Raw genomic sequence first — 20,214 nt, 5'->3', positions numbered from 1 at the left:
GCTGAGACGACAATGATGAGGATCTTAAGTTTCTTGGAATCTTCACCACTGACCATTGCCTGCTGTATGGGGAACCACCATTTTTAGGAATGGTTGCGCCTACAACTGAGACAAGTACCGGCACTTATTGGAGCAGCGCAGGGGTGTGTGGTGGCAGAGATGGCGCAGACAGATGTACCCAGTATTGCTGCATGTTGCAATGGTTTGTTTAGGCAATTATTGGCTACGTGGCTTTTACACCTTATTCACACATACAGGTATATCCTATGTACAAAGTCATGTCAACAGGGGCTAGTAAATTGTGTCATTTTCACCTGTAAAAATGGCTTCGCAAAACGGTGTCAATGCACAGAGACCACTTGGTGTTGTTACCAGTTGCAATGTGTGAATGTAACCTTATGGGAACACTGATACATTTACAATAACTGTGCTCATTGACTAGTAAGGGAATAGAGAGGTGTGCACTCCTGTCCTCTCTCAAGGAAAATAATGCAGCTATTATGTATATATATAGTGCCATGTAATAATACTCTCAGTATGTAGTAATAGCACTCTGTACACATTTACTAACATCCATTAACAGTCTCCACATAGTATAAGTAAAATGTTTGCCCTCGTTCACTCTCCACATACTAAGTGCCGGTCATAACTCCCACTAAGCACGCAGGCATTGTCATAGACAGCTCTAGGCTCTGCTGTGTGACCTGCCGGGGTCCTGACAGAAGGACAACAAAGATGGCGGTGCCCTTAGGCAGGTGGATGTGCGGAGCAGCGCACTTAGGAGTGCGGTAGGTGATGCGTATACGGTATCGCTCATACTATAGAGGAGTATATATGTATATAGAGGAGTATATAAGCAGTGTGGCCGCCATGACAACACCCGGGCTGCTTCTGGGCTTTCATGGTACCTTCCTATACATGTCGTTATGTGTCTTTAGTAATTTGCTATAAACTTGCTTTGTTGGCCGACAGATAGCAGCAGAAGGATGGCGGGGCTTCCTGTATTAGGGGGAGGGGCATGCTACATAGTAGTCTCCAGCCCCGCACTGATGTCACATATGACTCTCTCCTCTGAGGACATGATAGTACGTTGCTTTATATTACATGTATATTGTGCAGGATATATGCAGCTTTGCAGCCATCTTTGTTATTTTGACACTGACAGCTGTCATGCAGGCTTGTGATGCCATGGTTATGCACTGCAAGCCCTTGTGCTGTCTGATCCTGCAGTCAGTCCTATCTCGTTTCATCTGTCCTAGAGATGAGCGAACACTAAAATGTTCGAGGTTCGAAATTCGATTCGAACAGCCGCTCAATGTTCGTGTGTTCGAACGGGTTTCGAACCCCATTATAGTCTATGGGGAACAGATACTCGTTAAGGGGGAAACCCAAATCCGTGTCTGGAGGGTCACCAAGTCCACTAAGACACCCCAGGAAATGATGCCAACACCCTGGAATGACACTGGGACAGCAGGGGAAGCATGTCTGGGGGCATCTAACACACCAAAGACCCTCTATTACCCCAACATCACTGCCTAACAACTACACACTTTCCACATTCAAAAAAACCTCTATCAAAGTGGGAAAATACCTGGAAACCTTCTTTACTCCCCAAATGGATGGACACAAACCCCAATTTAAGCTCAACAAACAGTAACAACCACCCCTTTAAATCACGTTCCCCATGACAACCACAAATGGAATAGGCAATGGGAATTCCAAAAGCCCTCACCCTTAACTGTCATTTTGAGTGTGTGTGTGTGTGTGTGTGTGTGTGTGTGTGTGTGTGTGTGTGTGATGTGGTAAGACCTTCCAAAATTCACTTTTCTAGCCCTTAACATGAGCCCTTCCAAACAAAGTTACATGACCTTAAGCTGAGCTACCAGCAGAGATTGAGGCCCTTGGCATGAGTAGAGCCTTGCACCAGCAGTGTTTTTGGCACTTAGGGTGAGTTGAGCCTTGTACCAGCGTGTGTCCCTTAACATCAGGCGGGCCCTAAGTTCTGCGCTTTGCACAAAAGTTCCACATTAACTAGGCTGAATGGTACAAAGATTAGTAGGCCCGAGAACCAGGAACAGGTCTTGCAATGGCTGTCGGATAACGCTTAAAGCACATTGTCCACCAGCCAGTCAGCCTCTACCTCCTCTTACCCAACAGTCTTGTCCTCCTTCCACCCAAAATTCCCAATCTTCTCAGAACAATAACCCCAACTGTCCCTGCTCCCCAGAGCTGTTCTCCCTTCCTTTGACTGTACCGCAACCTGCCCCTCCATTTCGCGATTCCACGGACCTAACAGACGAGTATCTGTGTCCAGATGCTCAAACACTAGAGTCTCCTCCATTCCATCTCCGGTCGATTTGGTGGCGGATGACCAGCAACCCACCCTCATCGACGACGATGAGACGCAGTTGCTGTCAGGGCAGCCAGTTGACATGCGCATTGTGCAGGAGGAGGAGGCGAGACAGGAGTTGGAAGAGGAGGTGGTGGACGACGAGGACACCGACCCCACCTGGACAAGGCAGATGTCAAGCTGGGAAAGTAGTGTGGATGTTGAGGCAGGTGCAGCACCAAAAAGGGTAGCTAGAGGCAGAGACATGTCCAGAGGCAGAGGTCAGCTGCTTTGCCGAAGCCAGGCCAGACCCGGAATGTCCGAAGATGTTCCCTTTTGTACCCAGCCCAGAAAAACTCCCCCATCGAGGGCACGTTTCTTGAAGGTGTAGAGTTTTTTCAAGGAATGCGCCGAGGACAGATATAGTGTCGTCTACACAATTTGCCTCTCGAAATCGAGTAGGGGCCCTGAGAAGAGCAACCTGTCCACCACTTCAATGCACCGTCATTTGGAATCCAAGCAATGGAATCAGTGGCAGGCAGCAACGGCAGGACAAACGTCGCCCGCCGTTCATGCCACTGCCTCTGCTCACAGTGCTGGCGATGCACTCCAGAGGACGAGCCAGGACATCACTTCATCTGCCTCCGCCACTTTGTTGACTTCTCCCTCATCCTCCCCTGTTTCTGTCTTATCTCCTTCTCCTGCACCATCAAAGGCACCATCAGGCGCTTCTTTACAACAACCCACCATCTCTCAGACATTGGAGCGCCGGCAGAAATACACCGCTAACCACCCACCCACGCAAGCCTAGAACGCCAACATCGCTAAACTGCTGGCCCAGGAGAGGTTGGCGTTCCGGCTTGTTGAAACTCCCGCCTTCCCGGACCTGATGGCAACTGTGGCACCTCACTATGCCGTCCCTAGCCGTCTCAACTTCTCCCGGTGTGGCGTCCCCGCCTTGCACCAGCACGTGTCACTCAACATCAGGTGGGCCCTTAGTTCCGCGCTTTGCTGCAAGGTCCACTTGACCACCGACACTTGGACAAGCGCCTGTGGTCAGGGATGCTGCAGTGCTTATCTTTAATGACAGGCAGGGTGAATGTGGTGGAGTCTGTTCCCCGGGTGCAAACTGGGGTGGCCTATCTCCTCTCCCAGGCCAAAATTCATGGCAGGAGTAGACTGAAACCCTACGACGCTGCAACCTCCACCACAGCTACTAGCGGCAAACGCTAAAAAACTGGTGTGGGGAGACGTCAGCAGGCGGTGCTGAAGCTCATCAGCTTGGGGGACAGACAGCACAGTGCCTCCGAGGTCAGGGATGCCATCCTGGCTGAGATGGCATTTTTTTTTCCCTGCTACACCTGGGGCTTGGCATTTTTACGCCTGTGATAATGGCTGGAACCTGGTAGCGGCTCTGGAGCTTGCCAGCCTCCAACACGTTCCATGTTTGGCCCACGTCTAACCTAGTGGTGCAAAGTTTTTTAAAAACATACCCAAATGTACCGAAGCTACTGTTGAAAATGCGGCGCTTGTGCGCCCACTTTTGCAAGTGCACAGGAGTCGCTGCTAGCCTAAAAACACTCTAGCAAGGCCTACATCTGTCCAAACACAGGCTGTTGTCCGTCATTCACACACGCTGAAACCCTACAATACCATATCTTGAGCAGGGTGTGTGAGCTGCACAGACCTTTGATGGAGTTCCATCTACAAAACCCAAGGGTTCCTCAAAGTCAGCAACCAAAGTTTCTGCACCATGAGTTTCCAGGGGTGGCAGAGTTATGGCTAGGGGAAGAGGCATGGATAGGGATGATGTCTAGGGGCAAAAGCAGTGTGGATGTGGAGGCAAGCTAAGCAGGAAAAACTGGGGGTACAAGCTAAGGCATGGACTGGGGTGATGTCTAGGGGCAAAAGCAGTGTGGATGTGGAGGCAAGCTAAGCAGGAAAAACTGGGGATACAAGCTAAGGCATGGACTGGGGTGATGTCTAGGGGCAAAAGCAGTGTGGATGTGGAGGCAAGCTAAGCAGGAAAAACTGGGGGTACAAGCTAAGGCATGGACTGGGGTGATGTCTAGGGGCAAAAGCAGTGTGGATGTGGAGGCAAGCTAAGCAGGAAAAACTGGGGGTACAAGCTAAGGCATGGACTGGGGTGATGTCTAGGGGCAAAAGCAGTGTGGATGTGGAGGCAAGCTAAGCAGGAAAAACTGGGGGTACAAGCTAAGGCATGGACTGGGGTGATGTCTAGGGGCAAAAGCAGTGTGGATGTGGAGGCAAGCAAAGCAGGGAAAATGGTGGCTAGAGGCAAAGGGATGTCCATAGGCAGCAAGGGCAAAGATGCAAAACTCTCCCGTTTCAAGAATTTTCCTGACTTGTTTCCCCACAAAACATTCCTGGGAGGAGGGCTGAAACACCACCCTCCTCCTCCTCCGCTGTTAGATTGACCCCAGCTACGAGCTGAAAACGCTGCAACACTGGTGTGGGGAGACGTCAGCAGGCTGGGCTGAAGCTCATCAGCTTGGGAGACGGACAGCACACTGCCTCTGAGGTCAGGGATGCCATCCTGGATGAGATGGCAATTTGTTTATCCCCGCTGCCCCTGGGGCCAGGTTTTTTAGCTTGTTGGAGGGCTCTGGAGCTTGCCAGCCTCCAACACGTTCCATGCCTGGCCCACATGTTCAATGTAGTGGTGCAATGATTTTTAAAAACATACCCCAAATTAGCTGAGCTAAGGGTGAAAGTGCGGCACTTGGACACCCACTTTCCCAAGTCTACAGTACCTGGAGCTAGCCGCAATACACTCCAGCAAGGCCTACATCTGCCTGAAGCACCTACTGTTGTGCGAGGTCACCACACGCTCTAACCCTAGATACCGTATGTTCAGCAGGGTGTGTGAGCAGCAGAGACCTTTGATGGAGTACCAGCTACAAAACCCAAGGGTTCCTCAGAGTCAGCTCCCTCACTTTCTGCACCATGAGTTTCCATGGGTGGCAGACTTATGGCTAGAGGCACAGGCATGGATAGGGGTGATGTGTAGGGGCAAAAGCAGTGTGGATGTGGAGGCAAGCTAAGCAGCAAAAACTGGGGGTACAAGCAGCCGGTGACATCATCACTGACAAGCACAGCTGTCTGTCAGCTGACAGGCTGACTTTCACCAAAATGAACAGACAATGGATAGACTCATCATATACATGTCAGTTACATGACAAATTTAGTGCAATTTGCAAGTCCAAGATGGTTTGGAGATCTGCGGAGAGGAATCTCACCACCTCTTGCGGGTGCCATCATTTGGAAGGCAAGCCCTGGGCTCAGTGGGTGAGAGCAAGCGCAGGATAATCGTCGTTTGGCCTGGCGGCCACTGCCTCTTCCACTGTTGACAGGGCTGGCGCTGCAGTCCAGACCAGGAGCCAGGACACCTCCACATCTGCCTCTGACACTTTGGGGAGTTCACCCTTATCCTCACCTTTTCCTGCCATTTCTCCTTTTGCCCGCGCCATCATGCGCCTCTTCCCAGCAACTCCCCATCTCCCAAGCCTTTCATTTCATGCTAAAGTACAGCGCAACCCACCCACATGCCCAAGGCTTCAACGGCCTCATCTCAAGAAATCTGGCCCAGGAGATGTTGGAATCCCGGCTGGGGGACACTCTGCCCTTTTTGGGCAGAGTGTCTACTGCGCCACCGCACTGTGCCGTCCACACCAGCACTTTCCCCCAAACATGAGGCGGTCCCTAAATTCAGCGCTTAGCCCTAAAGTTCCATGTGACCAGTTACGAATGGACAAGTGCATGCGGACAGGGACGCTACCTTTCAATTTGGGCACAGTGGTTGAATGTAGTTGAGGCGTGGACCGGGTCGCAAAATGTGGTGGCCTGACTTGTCTCCCCACACAACATTCCTGGGAGGAGGGCTGAAACACCACCCTCCTCCGCTGTTAAATTGACCCCAGCTACGAGCTGGAAACGCTGCAACACTGGTGTGGGGAGACGTCAGCGGGCCGTGCTGAAGCTCATCAGCTTGGGGGCCAGACAGCACACTGCCTACAAAGTGAGTCATGCCATCCTCGATGAGACGGCAATGTGGTTTTTGCCACTGCACCTGGGCCCAGGCATGTTGTCATGTGTGATAATGGCCGTAACCTGGGATTGGCTCTGTAGCTTGGCAGCCTGCAACATATTCCATGCCTGGGCCACGTTTTTAACTCATTGCTGCTAATCTTTTGAAAAAGGTACCCCAATGTTCCTGAGCTACTGGTGAAAGTGTGGCGCTTGTGCGGATAGTTTTTAAAGTGTATAGTTGCCGCTGCTAGCCTCTATGCACTCCTACAACGCCTGTACCTGCTGGAACAACGGCTGTTGTGCGACGTCTCCACACTGCTGGCACTAAACATATCATGTGTTGAGCAGAGTGTGTGAGCAGCACAGACCTTTGATGTAGTTCCAACTCCAAAACCCTCGGGTTCGTCAAAGTCAACTCCCTCAGTTGCTCAACCATGAGTGGCCATGGGTGGCAGACTTATGTGAAATCCCATCCCATCCATTGCACTGGACACGAAACATTAGCATGCGCTCAGCACAACTTCGGATATGGCAGATGCGTTAAGCAGGGTGCAGGGTACAACACAGACCAGGCCCGAGCACCAGGAACAGGTGTTAGAAATACTGCAGCATCTGCCATTTCCTTCCAATTTTGGGGTTTTGGACCCGCCACCGACTTGTCTGGACCTAAGTGGGGATCATGAGACACAGTTGCCATCAAGGCAAGCTGTGGTCATGTGCGGTTTGCAGTAAGGGGGCAGTGCGCAATTGGAAGAGGAGTTGGTGGATGACGAGGCCACCGACCCCACATGGACAGGGGTGATGTCTAGGGGCTAAAGCAGTGTAGATGTAGAGGCAAGCTAAATCAACAAAAAACCTGGGTAGAAGCAAAGGCATAAACTGGGGTGATGTTTAGGGGTGAAAGCAGAGTAGATGTGGAGGGAAGCTAAGCAGCAAAAACAGTGGGTAGAAGCAAAGGCATGCAAAACTCTACCCTGTTGGAAGACTTATTCCTAGGTCTGGAACACGTTAATGGCCCCCCTGGACAAATTACTGCCACTCAGGGGCCTAGTGTCACCAGGAGGGACAAGTATAGGCGCATGTTGTGGGAATACCTGGCCGACACCAGCTCTGTCCTCTCCGATCCCTCTGTGCTCTACAGCCTAAACTTATTTTCTCATCTTTTTTTCTGAACTGCACATCTCTTGCCTGCTTCCTTTGGGATCTTAGAAATGGTGGTCCACTTCCACAGATGGTAACTTCAATAGACAGTGTAACGGGAGTAGCTGAGGGATCGCTGTCTTAACCACTTTTTGGCACAAAATTAACTTCCAAAGCCAAATATGGTGCAAGTATATGATGCAAGGACACCTACACACCTATCTCTGACACATTGGGGAGTTCACCCTCATGCGCCCTTTTGGCCTGCACCATCATGCGCCTCTTCCCAGCCACTCCACATTTCCCAAGCTTTTCATTGCAGGCAGAAGTACAATACAACCCACCCCCATGCCCAAGCCTGTAACAGCCTCATCGATAAACTGCTGGCCCTGGAGATGTTGGTGTTTGTTTATGCTTCTGGAGACCCAGGCCTTCCGTCAGCAGATGGCAGCTGGGGCACCTCCCTATGCTGGGCCTAGCCGTTACTACTTCTCTTGGTGTGCTGTCTCTGCCTTGCGCCTGCATGTGTCCCATAACATCAGTCGGGCCCAGAGCTCTGCGCTTTGCTGCAAGGTCCACTTGACTACCGACACATGGACAAGCGCCTGTGGTCAGGGATGCTGCAGTGCTTATCTTTAATGACAGGCAGGGTGAATGTGGTGGAGTCTGTTCCCCGGGTGCAAACTGGGGTGGCCTATCTCCTCTCCCAGGCCAAAATTCATGGCAGGAGTAGACTGAAACCCTACGAAGCTGCAACCTCCACCCCAGCTACTAGCGGAAAACACTGTAACACTGGCATGGGGAGATGTCAGTAGGCCGTGCTGAAACTGATCAGCTTGGGGGACAGACAGCACAGTGCCTCCGAGGTCAGGGATGCCATCCTGGCTGAGATGGCATTTTTTTTTCCCTGCTACACCTGGGGCCTGGCATTTTTGCGCCTGTGATAATGGCTGGAACCTGGTAGCAGATCTGGAGCTTGCCAGACTCAAACACGGTCCACGCATGGCCCACGTTTTCCAACTTGTTGGTGCCATGTTTCTTTGAAACCTACACCATTGTGCCTGATATACAGGTCAAAGTGGGGCCATTTTCGTAAGTGAGAACTAGCCTCTGCTAGGCAGAAAACATTCAGAGCACACTCCTCTCATCTTCGCACCGTTGGCTGGCGGAGGAAGACGAGGGGGTTGGAGTGGCATCTGATGTCCCTATCCCACACGAGGCTAGAGGGTGCACTTCAGTGCATCCCATTGCTTCACCACAAATGGTGTGAAGGGGAGTGGAAAATGGAGGAAATGGAGAGTGACCCTTACAGTTGGGGCCAGCAAAGGCATGCCAAGTAACACACTGGCACACATGGCTGACTTCATCTTGGGTTGCTTTTCAACACATATTTCACATCATGAAGAACAAATAATACTGGATTTTTTCAAGCCTCGAACCCCGGTCTAGGTCTAATGTCTGTTCCTTTCTTATATTAGGGGAGAGGGAAAAAAAATTACTTCAGTGATACGTTTAGCGTACATAGACTGACTATTAATGTGTATCCCACTTAGTGTTGTTAGGGTTACACACCGTCACAACCTGGCTAAAGCTTCTATAGCTGTTAATAAAGTCAACATAACTTTACGGTATCCAAAAAGACAGCTGGTACCGACAGAGAGCAAGACAAATGTCACCCAAAGCTGTGAGCTCTGAACACCCACAGTGACTTTGGCGTCATCATCATTATAAGGGAGCGGGTGGTAATAAATAACTTGGCAGTGCCTAAAACCCAAAAAGCTTATACAACTATATTTACATTAAGATACACAAATGAAACTTTTCAGTAGCATGTCATGAGACAAGCTGATAAGCTCTTCCTTTGTGCAGTGCTATTTGAAAGTTAAACGCTGCCTTTATTTTAATTCTGGAGAAGGTGCAGACATTAGATTTAGAACATGTTGTCTTCATTGTCCAAATCCTCTATATAGGTAACGTGTTTTTCGGGCCGAGCTGTCTGGGAACGAGCTGGTGCAGCACTGACAACCTGGGTGAATATGGCAAGAGCCTGAGATGTAGGGTGAATGAATCCCCAAATTATTTGTGGAATTCCCAGTGAGACAATGGCACTGTATACCAGTATTAAAAATTGTGGGTGCACATAACCCCCATATATTCTTTGAATTCCCAGTCAGACAATGGCACTGTATACCAGTATTAAAAATTGTGGGTGCACATAACCCCCATATATTCTTTGAATTCCCAGTGAGACAAAGGAACTGTATAGCAGTATTAAAAATTGTGGGTGCACATAACCCCAATATATTCTTTGAATTCCCAGTCAGACAATGGCACTGTATACCAGTATTAAAAATTGTGGGTGCACATAACCCCCATATATTCTTTGAATTCCCAGTGAGACAAAGGAACTGTATAGCAGTATTAAAAATTGTGGGTGCACGTAACCCCCATATATTCTTTGAATTCCCAGTCAGACAATGGCACTGTATACCAGTAGTAAAAATTGTGGGTGCACATAACCCCAATATATTCTTTGAATTCCCAGTCAGACAATGGCACTGTATACCAGTAGTAAAAATTGTGGGTGCACATAACCCCCATATATTCTTTGAATTCCCAGTGAGACAAAGGAACTGTATAGCAGTATTAAAAATTGTGGGTGCACGTAACCCCCATATATTCTTTGAATTCCCAGTCAGACAATGGCACTGTATACCAGTAGTAAAAATTGTGGGTGCACATAACCCCCATATATTCTTTGAATTCCCAGTCAGACAATGGCACTATATACCAGTAGTAAAAATTGTGGGTGCACATAACCCCAATATATTCTTTGAATTCCCAGTCAGACAATGGCACTGTATACCAGTAGTAAAAATTGTGGGTGCACATAACCCCCATATATTCTTTGAATTCCCAGTGAGACAAAGGAACTGTATAGCAGTATTAAAAATTGTGGGTGCACGTAACCCCCATATATTCTTTGAATTCCCAGTCAGACAATGGCACTGTATACCAGTATTAAAAATTGTGGGTGCACATAACCCCCATATATTCTTTGAATTCCCAGTCAGACAATGGCACTATATACCAGTAGTAAAAATTGTGGGTGCACATAACCCCAATATATTCTTTGAATTCCCAGTCAGACAATGGCACTGTATACCAGTAGTAAAAATTGTGGGTGCACATAACCCCCATATATTCTTTGAATTCCCAGTCAGACAATGGCACTATATACCAGTAGTAAAAATTGTGGGTGCACATAACCCCAATATATTCTTTGAATTCCCAGTCAGACAATGGCACTGTATACCAGTATTAAAAATTGTGGGTGCACATAACCCCCATATATTCTTTGAATTCCCAGTCAGACAAAGGAACTGTATAGCAGTATTAAAAATTGTGGGTGCACGTAACCCCCATATATTCTTTGAATTCCCAGTCAGACAATGGCACTATATACCAGTAGTAAAAATTGTGGGTGCACATAACCCCCATATATTCTTTGAATTCCCAGTCAGACAATGGCACTATATACCAGTAGTAAAAATTGTGGGTGCACATAACCCCAATATATTCTTTGAATTCCCAGTCAGACAATGGCACTGTATACCAGTAGTAAAAATTGTGGGTGCACATAACCCCCATATATTCTTTGAATTCCCAGTGAGACAAAGGAACTGTATAGCAGTATTAAAAATTGTGGGTGCACGTAACCCCCATATATTCTTTGAATTCCCAGTCAGACAATGGCACTGTATACCAGTATTAAAAATTGTGGGTGCACATAACCCCCATATATTCTTTGAATTCCCAGTCAGACAATGGCACTATATACCAGTAGTAAAAATTGTGGGTGCACATAACCCCAATATATTCTTTGAATTCCCAGTCAGACAATGGCACTGTATACCAGTATTAAAAATTGTGGGTGCACATAACCCCCATATATTCTTTGAATTCCCAGTCAGACAATGGCACTATATACCAGTAGTAAAAATTGTGGGTGCACATAACCCCAATATATTCTTTGAATTCCCAGTCAGACAATGGCACTATATACCAGTAGTAAAAATTGTGGGTGCACATAACCCCAATATATTCTTTGAATTCCCAGTCAGACAATGGCACTGTATACCAGTATTAAAAATTGTGGGTGCACATAACCCCCATATATTCTTTGAATTCCCAGTCAGACAATGGCACTATATACCAGTAGTAAAAATTGTGGGTGCACATAACCCCCATATATTCTTTGAATTCCCAGTGAGACAATGGAACTGTATAGCAGTAGCAAAAATTGTGGGTGCACGTAACCCCCATATATTCTTTGAATTCCCAGTCAGACAATGGCACTATATACCAGTATTAAAAATTGTGGGTGCACATAACCCCAATATATTCTTTGAATTCCCAGTCAGACAATGGCACTGTATACCAGTATTAAAAATTGTGGGTGCACATAACCCCCATATATTCTTTGAATTCCCAGTGAGACAAAGGAACTGTATAGCAGTATTAAAAATTGTGGGTGCACGTAACCCCCATATATTCTTTGAATTCCCAGTCAGACAATGGCACTGTATACCAGTATTAAAAATTGTGGGTGCACATAACCCCAATATATTCTTTGAATTCCCAGTCAGACAATGGCACTGTATACCAGTAGTAAAAATTGTGGGTGCACATAACCCCCATATATTCTTTGAATTCCCAGTCAGACAATGGCACTGTATACCAGTATTAAAAATTGTGGGTGCACATAACCCCCATATATTCTTTGAATTCCCAGTCAGACAATGGCACTGTATACCAGTATTAAAAATTGTGGGTGCACATAACCCCCATATATTCTTTGAATTCCCAGTGAGACAAAGGAACTGTATAGCAGTATTAAAAATTGTGGGTGCACGTAACCCCCATATATTCTTTGAATTCCCAGTCAGACAATGGCACTGTATACCAGTAGTAAAAATTGTGGGTGCACGTAACCCCCATATATTCTTTGAATTCCCAGTCAGACAATGGCACTGTATACCAGTAGTAAAAATTGTGGGTGCACGTAACCCCCATATATTCTTTGAATTCCCAGTCAGACAATGGCACTGTATACCAGTATTAAAAATTGTGGGTGCACATAACCCCCATATATTCTTTGAATTCCCAGTCAGACAATGGCACTGTATAGCAGTATTAAAAATTGTGGGTGCACGTAACCCCCATATATTCTTTGAATTCCCAGTCAGACAATGGCACTGTATACCAGTATTAAAAATTGTGGGTGCACATAACCCCCATATATTCTTTGAATTCCCAGTGAGACAATGGCACTGTATAGCAGTAGCAAAAATTGTGGGTGCACGTCACCCCAATATATTCTTTGAATTCCCAGTCAGACAATGGCACTATATACCAGTAGCAAAAATTGTGGGTGTATATAGCCCCAATTCTATTGCTAGGGGACTTGCAGGGTATTTCTGAGGTGAAGGTGGGGGGGCACACCGTTGGAACGGGGATTTGGGGTGTATATATGGGGTATACGGGAATACACTGTCAGTGTGTTCCATTCAGGATCCTGGGAAAGCTGGGTTGCGGCGATTGAGCCCGTCAGTGCCACGTTACACTGACAAGCTTCTCCCTGGAATTGAAGTTATATGTAAGCCCAATATATTCTTTGAATTCCCAGTGAGACAATGGCACTATATGGCAGTAGCAAAAATAGTGGGTGTATATAGCCCCAATCCTATTGCTAGGGGACTTGCAGGGTATTTCTGGGGTGAAGGTGGGGGGGCACACCGTTGGAACGGGTATCGGGGGTATATATCGGGTATACGGGAATACACTGACAGTGTATTCCATTCAGGATCCTGGGAAAGCTGGGTTGCGGCGATTGAGCCCGTCAGTGCCACGTTACACTGACAAGCTTCTCCCTGGAATTTAGCTCTTATAAGAGCTGTTGGTTGTCTTCTCCTTCCTATCCTAGCCTGTCCCTGCCTACCCAGAATCTAACCCCTAGCTAACTGGACGGAAACCTCCGTCCTCGGTGAATTGCAAGCTCAGAATGACGCGAAGCTGGGCGGCGCTGTTCTTTTAAATTAGAGGTCACATGTTTTCGGCAGCCAATGGGTTTTGCCTACTTTTTTCAACGTCACCGGTGTCGTAGTTCCTGTCCCACCTACCCTGTGCTGTTATTGGAGCAAAAAAGGCGCCAGGGAAGGTGGGAGGGGAATCGAGTAATGGCGCACTTTACCACGCGGTGTTCGATTCGATTCGAACATGCCGAACAGCCTAATATCCGATCGAACATGAGTTCGATAGAACACTGTTCGCTCATCTCTAATCTGTCCCCTTCCATTTGCCAGCCTAGTTTAAAAGGAGGGTCCATCAACAACAAGGTAGGTCCCTCTATGCTGGTTAGTGGGGGTCCCCTATGCCGGAAATTGGGGGTCCCCTATGCCGGATAGTGGGGGTCCCCTATGCAGGATAGTGGGGGTCCTCTATGCCGGATAGTGGGGGTCCCCTATGCAGGATAGTGGGGGTCCCCTATGCAGGATAGTGGGGGTCCTCCTATGCCGGTTAGTGGGGGTCCTCTATGCCGGATAGTGGGGGTCCCCTATGCAGGATAGTGGGGGTCCTCTATGCAGGATAGTGGGGGTCCTCTATGCAGGATAGTGGGGGTTCTCCTATGCCGGAAATTGGGGGTCCCCTATGCCGGAAATTGGAGGTCCTCTATGCCGGATAGTGGGGGTCCTCTATGCAGGATAGTGGGGGTCCTCCTATGCCGGGTAGTGGGGGTCCTCTATGCCGGATAGTGGGGGTCCCCTATGCAGCATAGTGGGGGTCCTCCTATGCCGGTTAGTGGGGGTCCTCTATGCCGGATAGTGGGGGTCCCCTATGCAGGATAGTGGGGGTCCTCCTATGCCGGTTAGTGGGGGTCCTCTATGCTGGATAGTGGGGGTCCTCTATGCCGGTTAGTGGGGGTTCTCTATGCTGGTTAGTGGGGGTCCTCTATGCTGGTTAGTGGGGGTCCTCTATGCCAGATAGTGGGGATCCTCTATGCCAGATAGTGGGGGTCCTCTATGCCGGTTAGTGGGGGTCCTCTATGCCGGTTTGGGGGGGTCCTCTATGCCGGTTAGTGGGGGTCCTCTATGCCGGATAGTGGGGGTCCTCTATGCCGGATAGTGGGGGTCCTCTATGCCGGTTTGGGGGGGTCCTCTTACCCCATGTATTGAATGGGATGAAATGCTTGTCTGATCCATCCAGTGTCTATGACGTGGTAGAATCTTCATCAGTCCAATATGTTTTAATGCAGTGGATGTGTGCGTGTGTGAATATTGTTGCATTCAGATGCAGTACATGGGACACCCATTTTAAGGATTGGTGAGACCCCCAGTATGTGGATAGTTGATGAGTTCTTATTGTCAGACACTCCTTTTAATGGGGTTTTCCAGGGAGTATAATTCCCCTTACTTTTCACTACCCTACTATTTCCCTCTGACATATGCGCTGACTCCAGGCTCTCCTGTCTTACTCCTCCATTAAAAGATTGTTCTGTCTGACCTGACATTGAGTGAGTCGCCCCATCCCCACCCACTCTACTTGCTTTGGCAATGCCAAATGCCTATTCGGACTGGCCAATAAAACTTCTTTGTTGTTGTGTGAGTGTTGTGTACACATATTGTTGAAGGGCTTTTTTGGGTCCCCCCCTTCCCACAGATCATATAATGATAATCTAAACCTGTAATTAGATCACCAGTATGAAAAATCAGCTTGGTGGCGTATATCCCTTTTAATTGGAACAGGACATGTGCGAGTAATATTGTAATAAAATGTGTAAACTTTAATTTTACTATATGGACCATAGTCAATTTGTTAACAGTTCCCCCTCCCCCTTTGCTTTGCGTGTGTTGTTGGTCACCTTGCTGAAGAGTGTGCAGGATATGCAGTATATCCCCATCCTTGTATGTGTTGTCCCTCTGTTGTCTATTTCTGCTCACAGGTCACGTTTGTCTAGGTCAGGGTGTTTCACACATAGGCACAATAGATTTAAAGGGGTTGTCCCATCACAAGGATCCTATCTATACTGCTTGTTAATGTGAAAGTAAGACTTTTCCTAAACACATTGCTTCAGCAAAACTGCTTTGTCTGTGGGGGGCGGAGGCGCGGAATAACAGCATCACTTCTTCCGCTGCTGGCTTCATGCAGGGCAGGAGCATAGCGATGTTGCAGGCACCTGTGCCGGCGTCTAACCCTCCCCGGCATCCGCCTCTCTATTACAGCGGATGCCGGGTCTGTATTCGCATTGTGAAGGCTAGACTGGTCTCACCATCTATGAGCATGCACGCAGGGCCAGCAGCATCTCGCCGCTGGCTTTGCATATGTGACCCCGCCCACCAATGACGCAACAAAGCAGGAAGACAGAAGATTTTACAGCAACGAAGACTGGTGAGTATGTGACGTGGGAATACCCCTTTAATGTATGCGTGCCCTATATGGTAGCACAATGATGTTTGGAAATAACACTCAACTATCAGTCCCATTGAGTGGAACTTAGTTGCACATATGTAAAGCCCGTTACTATAAAAAATAAAAATAAAAAAAAAACTCCTATAACTTTTTACTGTTTTGCTTATGCAGCTACATTAGGGCTCTTTATTTGTAGGGTAAGTTGTCGTTTTTATTGGTGCCTAGCAGACAACATTTGCATCAATTTTATATATCATATTCAATTGCTTGTGTCAAATCCTAGAATGCATTGCCAAGTCCAGTAGATAACTGTATGGCTGCAGAACAGAGACATAGCTAGCAGGGGGCAGAGGGTGTGGCGTACCTGGCCACACTCTTCTTTTAAGAATTTCTTTTTCTAGGGGCAATACGGTGGCTCAGTGGTTAGCACTGTAGCCTTGCAGCACTGGAGTCCTGGGTTGGAATCCCGCCAAGGACTACATCTGCAAGGAGTTTGTTCTCCCCATGTTTGCGTGGATTTCCTCCCATATTCCAAAGACATACTGATAGGGGGAAATGTCCATTTTAAGCCCTATATGGGGGCTCACAATATACATTTCTTTTTGGATTTTGTGGGCAAAGTTTGCTCTGAGACTGACAAATCAGAGAAGCTCTCTTCTTTGGACAAGTTGAAAGGATGTGAAGCCGTCTTTGCAGATCCGAAGAAGTCATTTGTTACTGCTTCTAGAAAGGGATTCTATCATTTCAAAATCACGTTTTTAGGTAATTCCACTTCGGAATAACCTTCATAAAGGTTATTCCACGCATACTTTTCTTCCTCTTCTGCTCCCCACCATTTCTGTGTAAAACCGTTTACTTTCATATGCAAGTTATGCTCAGGGGGCGCTCACTGCCTTTTGTTGCATGTTCAATTCCCCGGCATCTTCTTCTCTGCGTAGCATCCGATGCTGTTCTGTTTGGGATTTAAATCCTACTCCTGTGCAGTCAGCTCTACCACGTTGGGTTCAGGCAGGGCCAACTGCGCATGCACGGTCAGCCATTTTGCGGTGGTTTCAGGAGCTCAGTACTCCAGAGAACTACACAAGAGACCACCGCAAAATGGCCGACAGAGCATGTTTTTGATTTCAGGCAGAGTTGACTGCTCATGTTCGCGATTTCAATCTCAAAGCACAGGGGGAACACCACTGTAAACAGTAAACAATTTTGAACAGAAACAGTGGGGAGCACAAGAGGAAGAAAGGTATGAGCGGAACGACCTTAATGAAGGTTATTCCAAGGGGGCATTGCATAAAACATAATTTTCAATCATTCTGTTCTTTATCTGCGCAATTTTGATTATGTAGTTGCGTCTTTTTCGATAAATTCAGGGCATTGCCTGTAAAAAAAAAAAAAAAAAAAAAAAAAAAAAAAAAAAAAAAAAAAGAGGGGGGTTTTCAACCAATTAGTATTTGAAATAATTAGAAATTGAAGGGCGCACAGAAGACGCAGCTGCACATTTTACAAATTGCCCCCATTGTCTTTTTACATTTCTGTTTTGCATCCTGGTTAGTTTCTATTGTCTGTGTGTATACGGATGTTTGATATATAACCTGCTTTTACCCTTTCCCAGGTTGTATCGTCATACAAGGGCTTCATCTTATTCCACAGCCGCCCAGACTCTTTATCCATTTACTGCCAGGAAAACCCAGCTGTCACTCAAAACAGTTCTTCAGAATCCAGGTATTCTCTATACGTTCAGTATGTTTGTGCTTTTCTAGTATCTGGTTATCTGTTCCAGATAGACCCCATTATCCAGAGAGGAGAACATGTGCCCAGGATATCCATGCTTAATATGGTAACCCACTGTTTTTAATGGGGACTGAATAATTCTTCATTTCTGGATAGCCAAACAATATTGTATTTTAGGGAAAACCCTTAAACATTTGCTGCCATGCTTCCCCACAGATTAGCGCCCCCTGTGATCATTTTATCATCTTGGTACATTTCTAACAAAAATAGATGGTCTACAGCGGGCAACCCATTTAAAGGGGGTTTACCAGTGTTCACAGCGTCAGTGTCTGATTGCTATTGGTCCAGATGCCAGGACCCCCAGTTGTCATGCAAACAGGTGCTATAGCCATCAGCCCCATAAAATTGTATAGAGCCCAAGTGCACATGCACAAACTTCGCTCCTTTTAAACCGTAGACTCGAGGACCCCTGTTCTTTTGATTTGTGGGGGTCATAGCAGTTGGACAGCACCCAATTTATCGCTTACCTCTTGTCCAGTGGATAGAGGTAACTTATTTTCGGAATACCTCTTTAGAATTATGACTAGTGCACCTTCATGCAGTTGTATCTCAGTGTAGAAATGTGTTACTTGAGTTCATACCCTAGTCAAGAGTTACAGGCTGCTGTACTAGCCAGTTGCGTTACTTCTATACTTCAATATGAGCGGCTATAGAATAATGCCTTTATTCTCACCTGCAGTTACGTGTCTGTTTCACTAGTACTGACTGCAGGTGTAAACTATCACCGATTTACAATGGTTGCATTTGTTCTTTTCCTTCCCATAGCACGATGTATGTTCATCCAGACACAGGATACCCCAAATCCCAACAGCATCAAGTTCATCCCTGGAAGGGCAGTTTTGGAAGGAAGGACCATGGACTTCCCAAACCCTGCTGCTGCATTCTGCTCCCCATTAGCAAGGTAATGGATTCTTACCCTTTGTTCACATCTGCGTCCACATGGGGACCCCCCGAACAGAATACCAAACATATTTGCAAGCGTTGTGCAGTAAAAGCACATGGACCCCATAGACTATAATGGGGTCTGTGTGCTGGCTATGTGCTGCTCACACGAATCATGCAAATAGGAAAGTAGATTGTGAACTACTTTCCTGTCCGCATGATCTGGCGGAAAGCACATGAACCCCATTATAGTCTATGGGGATCCTTGTGCTTTCACTGCACACCGCTTGCAATTGTGCTTGGTATTCCATTCGTGGGGGTCCCCATGTGGCCTCCCCCGAATGGAATACCAACGCAGATATGAAACAAACCTTAAGCAGAGCTTAGTCATTGATTCCTGTTCGACAAGTCATATTGGTGGACATGTATGCCTGTCACTTTCTTTTGAGGCCTATTGGAGTTACAGAAACTGGAAAATGTAAGGTCCAATTACAACTGGCTTCTCTGTATGTTCGTTCTTGTAACTTATTTGGCATCTGCTTATAGGTTACTGGTTCCAAAGGTGTGGCCCTCACCTGTCAGGCATATCCTGTAGATAATGTGGGATTTCACAATCACAATTATATATATTTTATTCCTGGCACATTAGAGGGAATTTTTCAATCCCTACACTCCAGAATGCTGGCGACTTTTTGGGTTTTTGCACTACTCGACAAGTGGCCTTTTTAAAAAGTTGTATCAATTGTTGCAGTCTCATTCCAGTGAGTGTAGGGGTAGACCGTGGACTTATAGATCCACCAAATTTATCAAACATTGTTGACATTTTATCAATTTGTCCCAAATTATTCCAACAAAAATGACTTTAAAAATGCCCCTCATGAGAAATCTCCCCATTGTTTTTTTTCCTGGATCTGATGGAGCAGTATCAAAGAACCCCCTCATGCCCTGCGCTAGGCATAATGCATAGTAACAGATTTTAGGGCTTGTTCACACGGGGCAAGAGGGGGCAGCTTTTGGTGCTGAATCCTCCTCAAAATCCGCCCCCTCACAATAGAGGTCTATGTAGACCGCTATCGTTCTGTTCCGCTAGCGGTTTGTTCCCGCTAGCGAAAAAAGAAGTGAGCTGCCCTTTCTTCAGGTGGATTCCACGGCTGATCCAGCTACGGCATCCACCTCGCGACAGCACGCTCTGGACTAGGCCCATTCATTTGTACCTACTTCAGAGCGAGAAGCCACGACTGTCGCGGTTGGCGCATTTTGGTCCTATTCTGACATGGCTTCCCGCGTCAAAATCAGGACCAAAATACGCGGTCCTGTGCCCCGTGTGAACGGGGTCTTAGGCTTCCTTTTTATCATTATGTTGTTGATTAGATCTTCAGTTTTGTGCTAATACATAAATTACTATATATTTAGGATAGCAAATGGGATCTGTTATATTGTGTATGTAGTAATACAGACAATTTGTTGTTGTTTTTGGAGGCTTTTTATTTTGTTACTTTCAGCTGGTCTATGGTAAAGTAGACATGTACATACTGGACCTTTTTATGCTCTCCGCT

The 20,214-nt window shown here is 47.0% G+C and overlaps 1 protein-coding gene across 1 annotated transcript in view; it reads left to right on the top strand.

Moving 5' to 3' along the window:
* Positions 1 to 715: 715 nt before the first annotated feature.
* The window catches only part of NFU1 (NFU1 iron-sulfur cluster scaffold), a 35,191-nt gene continuing 15,692 nt past the window's right edge, over positions 716 to 20,214 (top strand). The window contains exons 1-3 of the mRNA XM_075276150.1: positions 716 to 788; positions 17,598 to 17,707; positions 18,542 to 18,677. Coding sequence (XP_075132251.1) covers positions 736 to 788; positions 17,598 to 17,707; positions 18,542 to 18,677 — 299 coding nt within the window. The 5' untranslated portion in view covers positions 716 to 735. The remainder of the gene's footprint in view (positions 789 to 17,597; positions 17,708 to 18,541; positions 18,678 to 20,214) is intronic.

Source organism: Leptodactylus fuscus, chromosome 5 (genome assembly GCF_031893055.1).
Source record: "Leptodactylus fuscus isolate aLepFus1 chromosome 5, aLepFus1.hap2, whole genome shotgun sequence".
Lineage (NCBI taxonomy): Eukaryota > Metazoa > Chordata > Amphibia > Anura > Leptodactylidae > Leptodactylus > Leptodactylus fuscus.
Note: the sequence above shows the minus strand (reverse complement) of the source record. Positions and strands in the feature narration are given on the sequence as shown.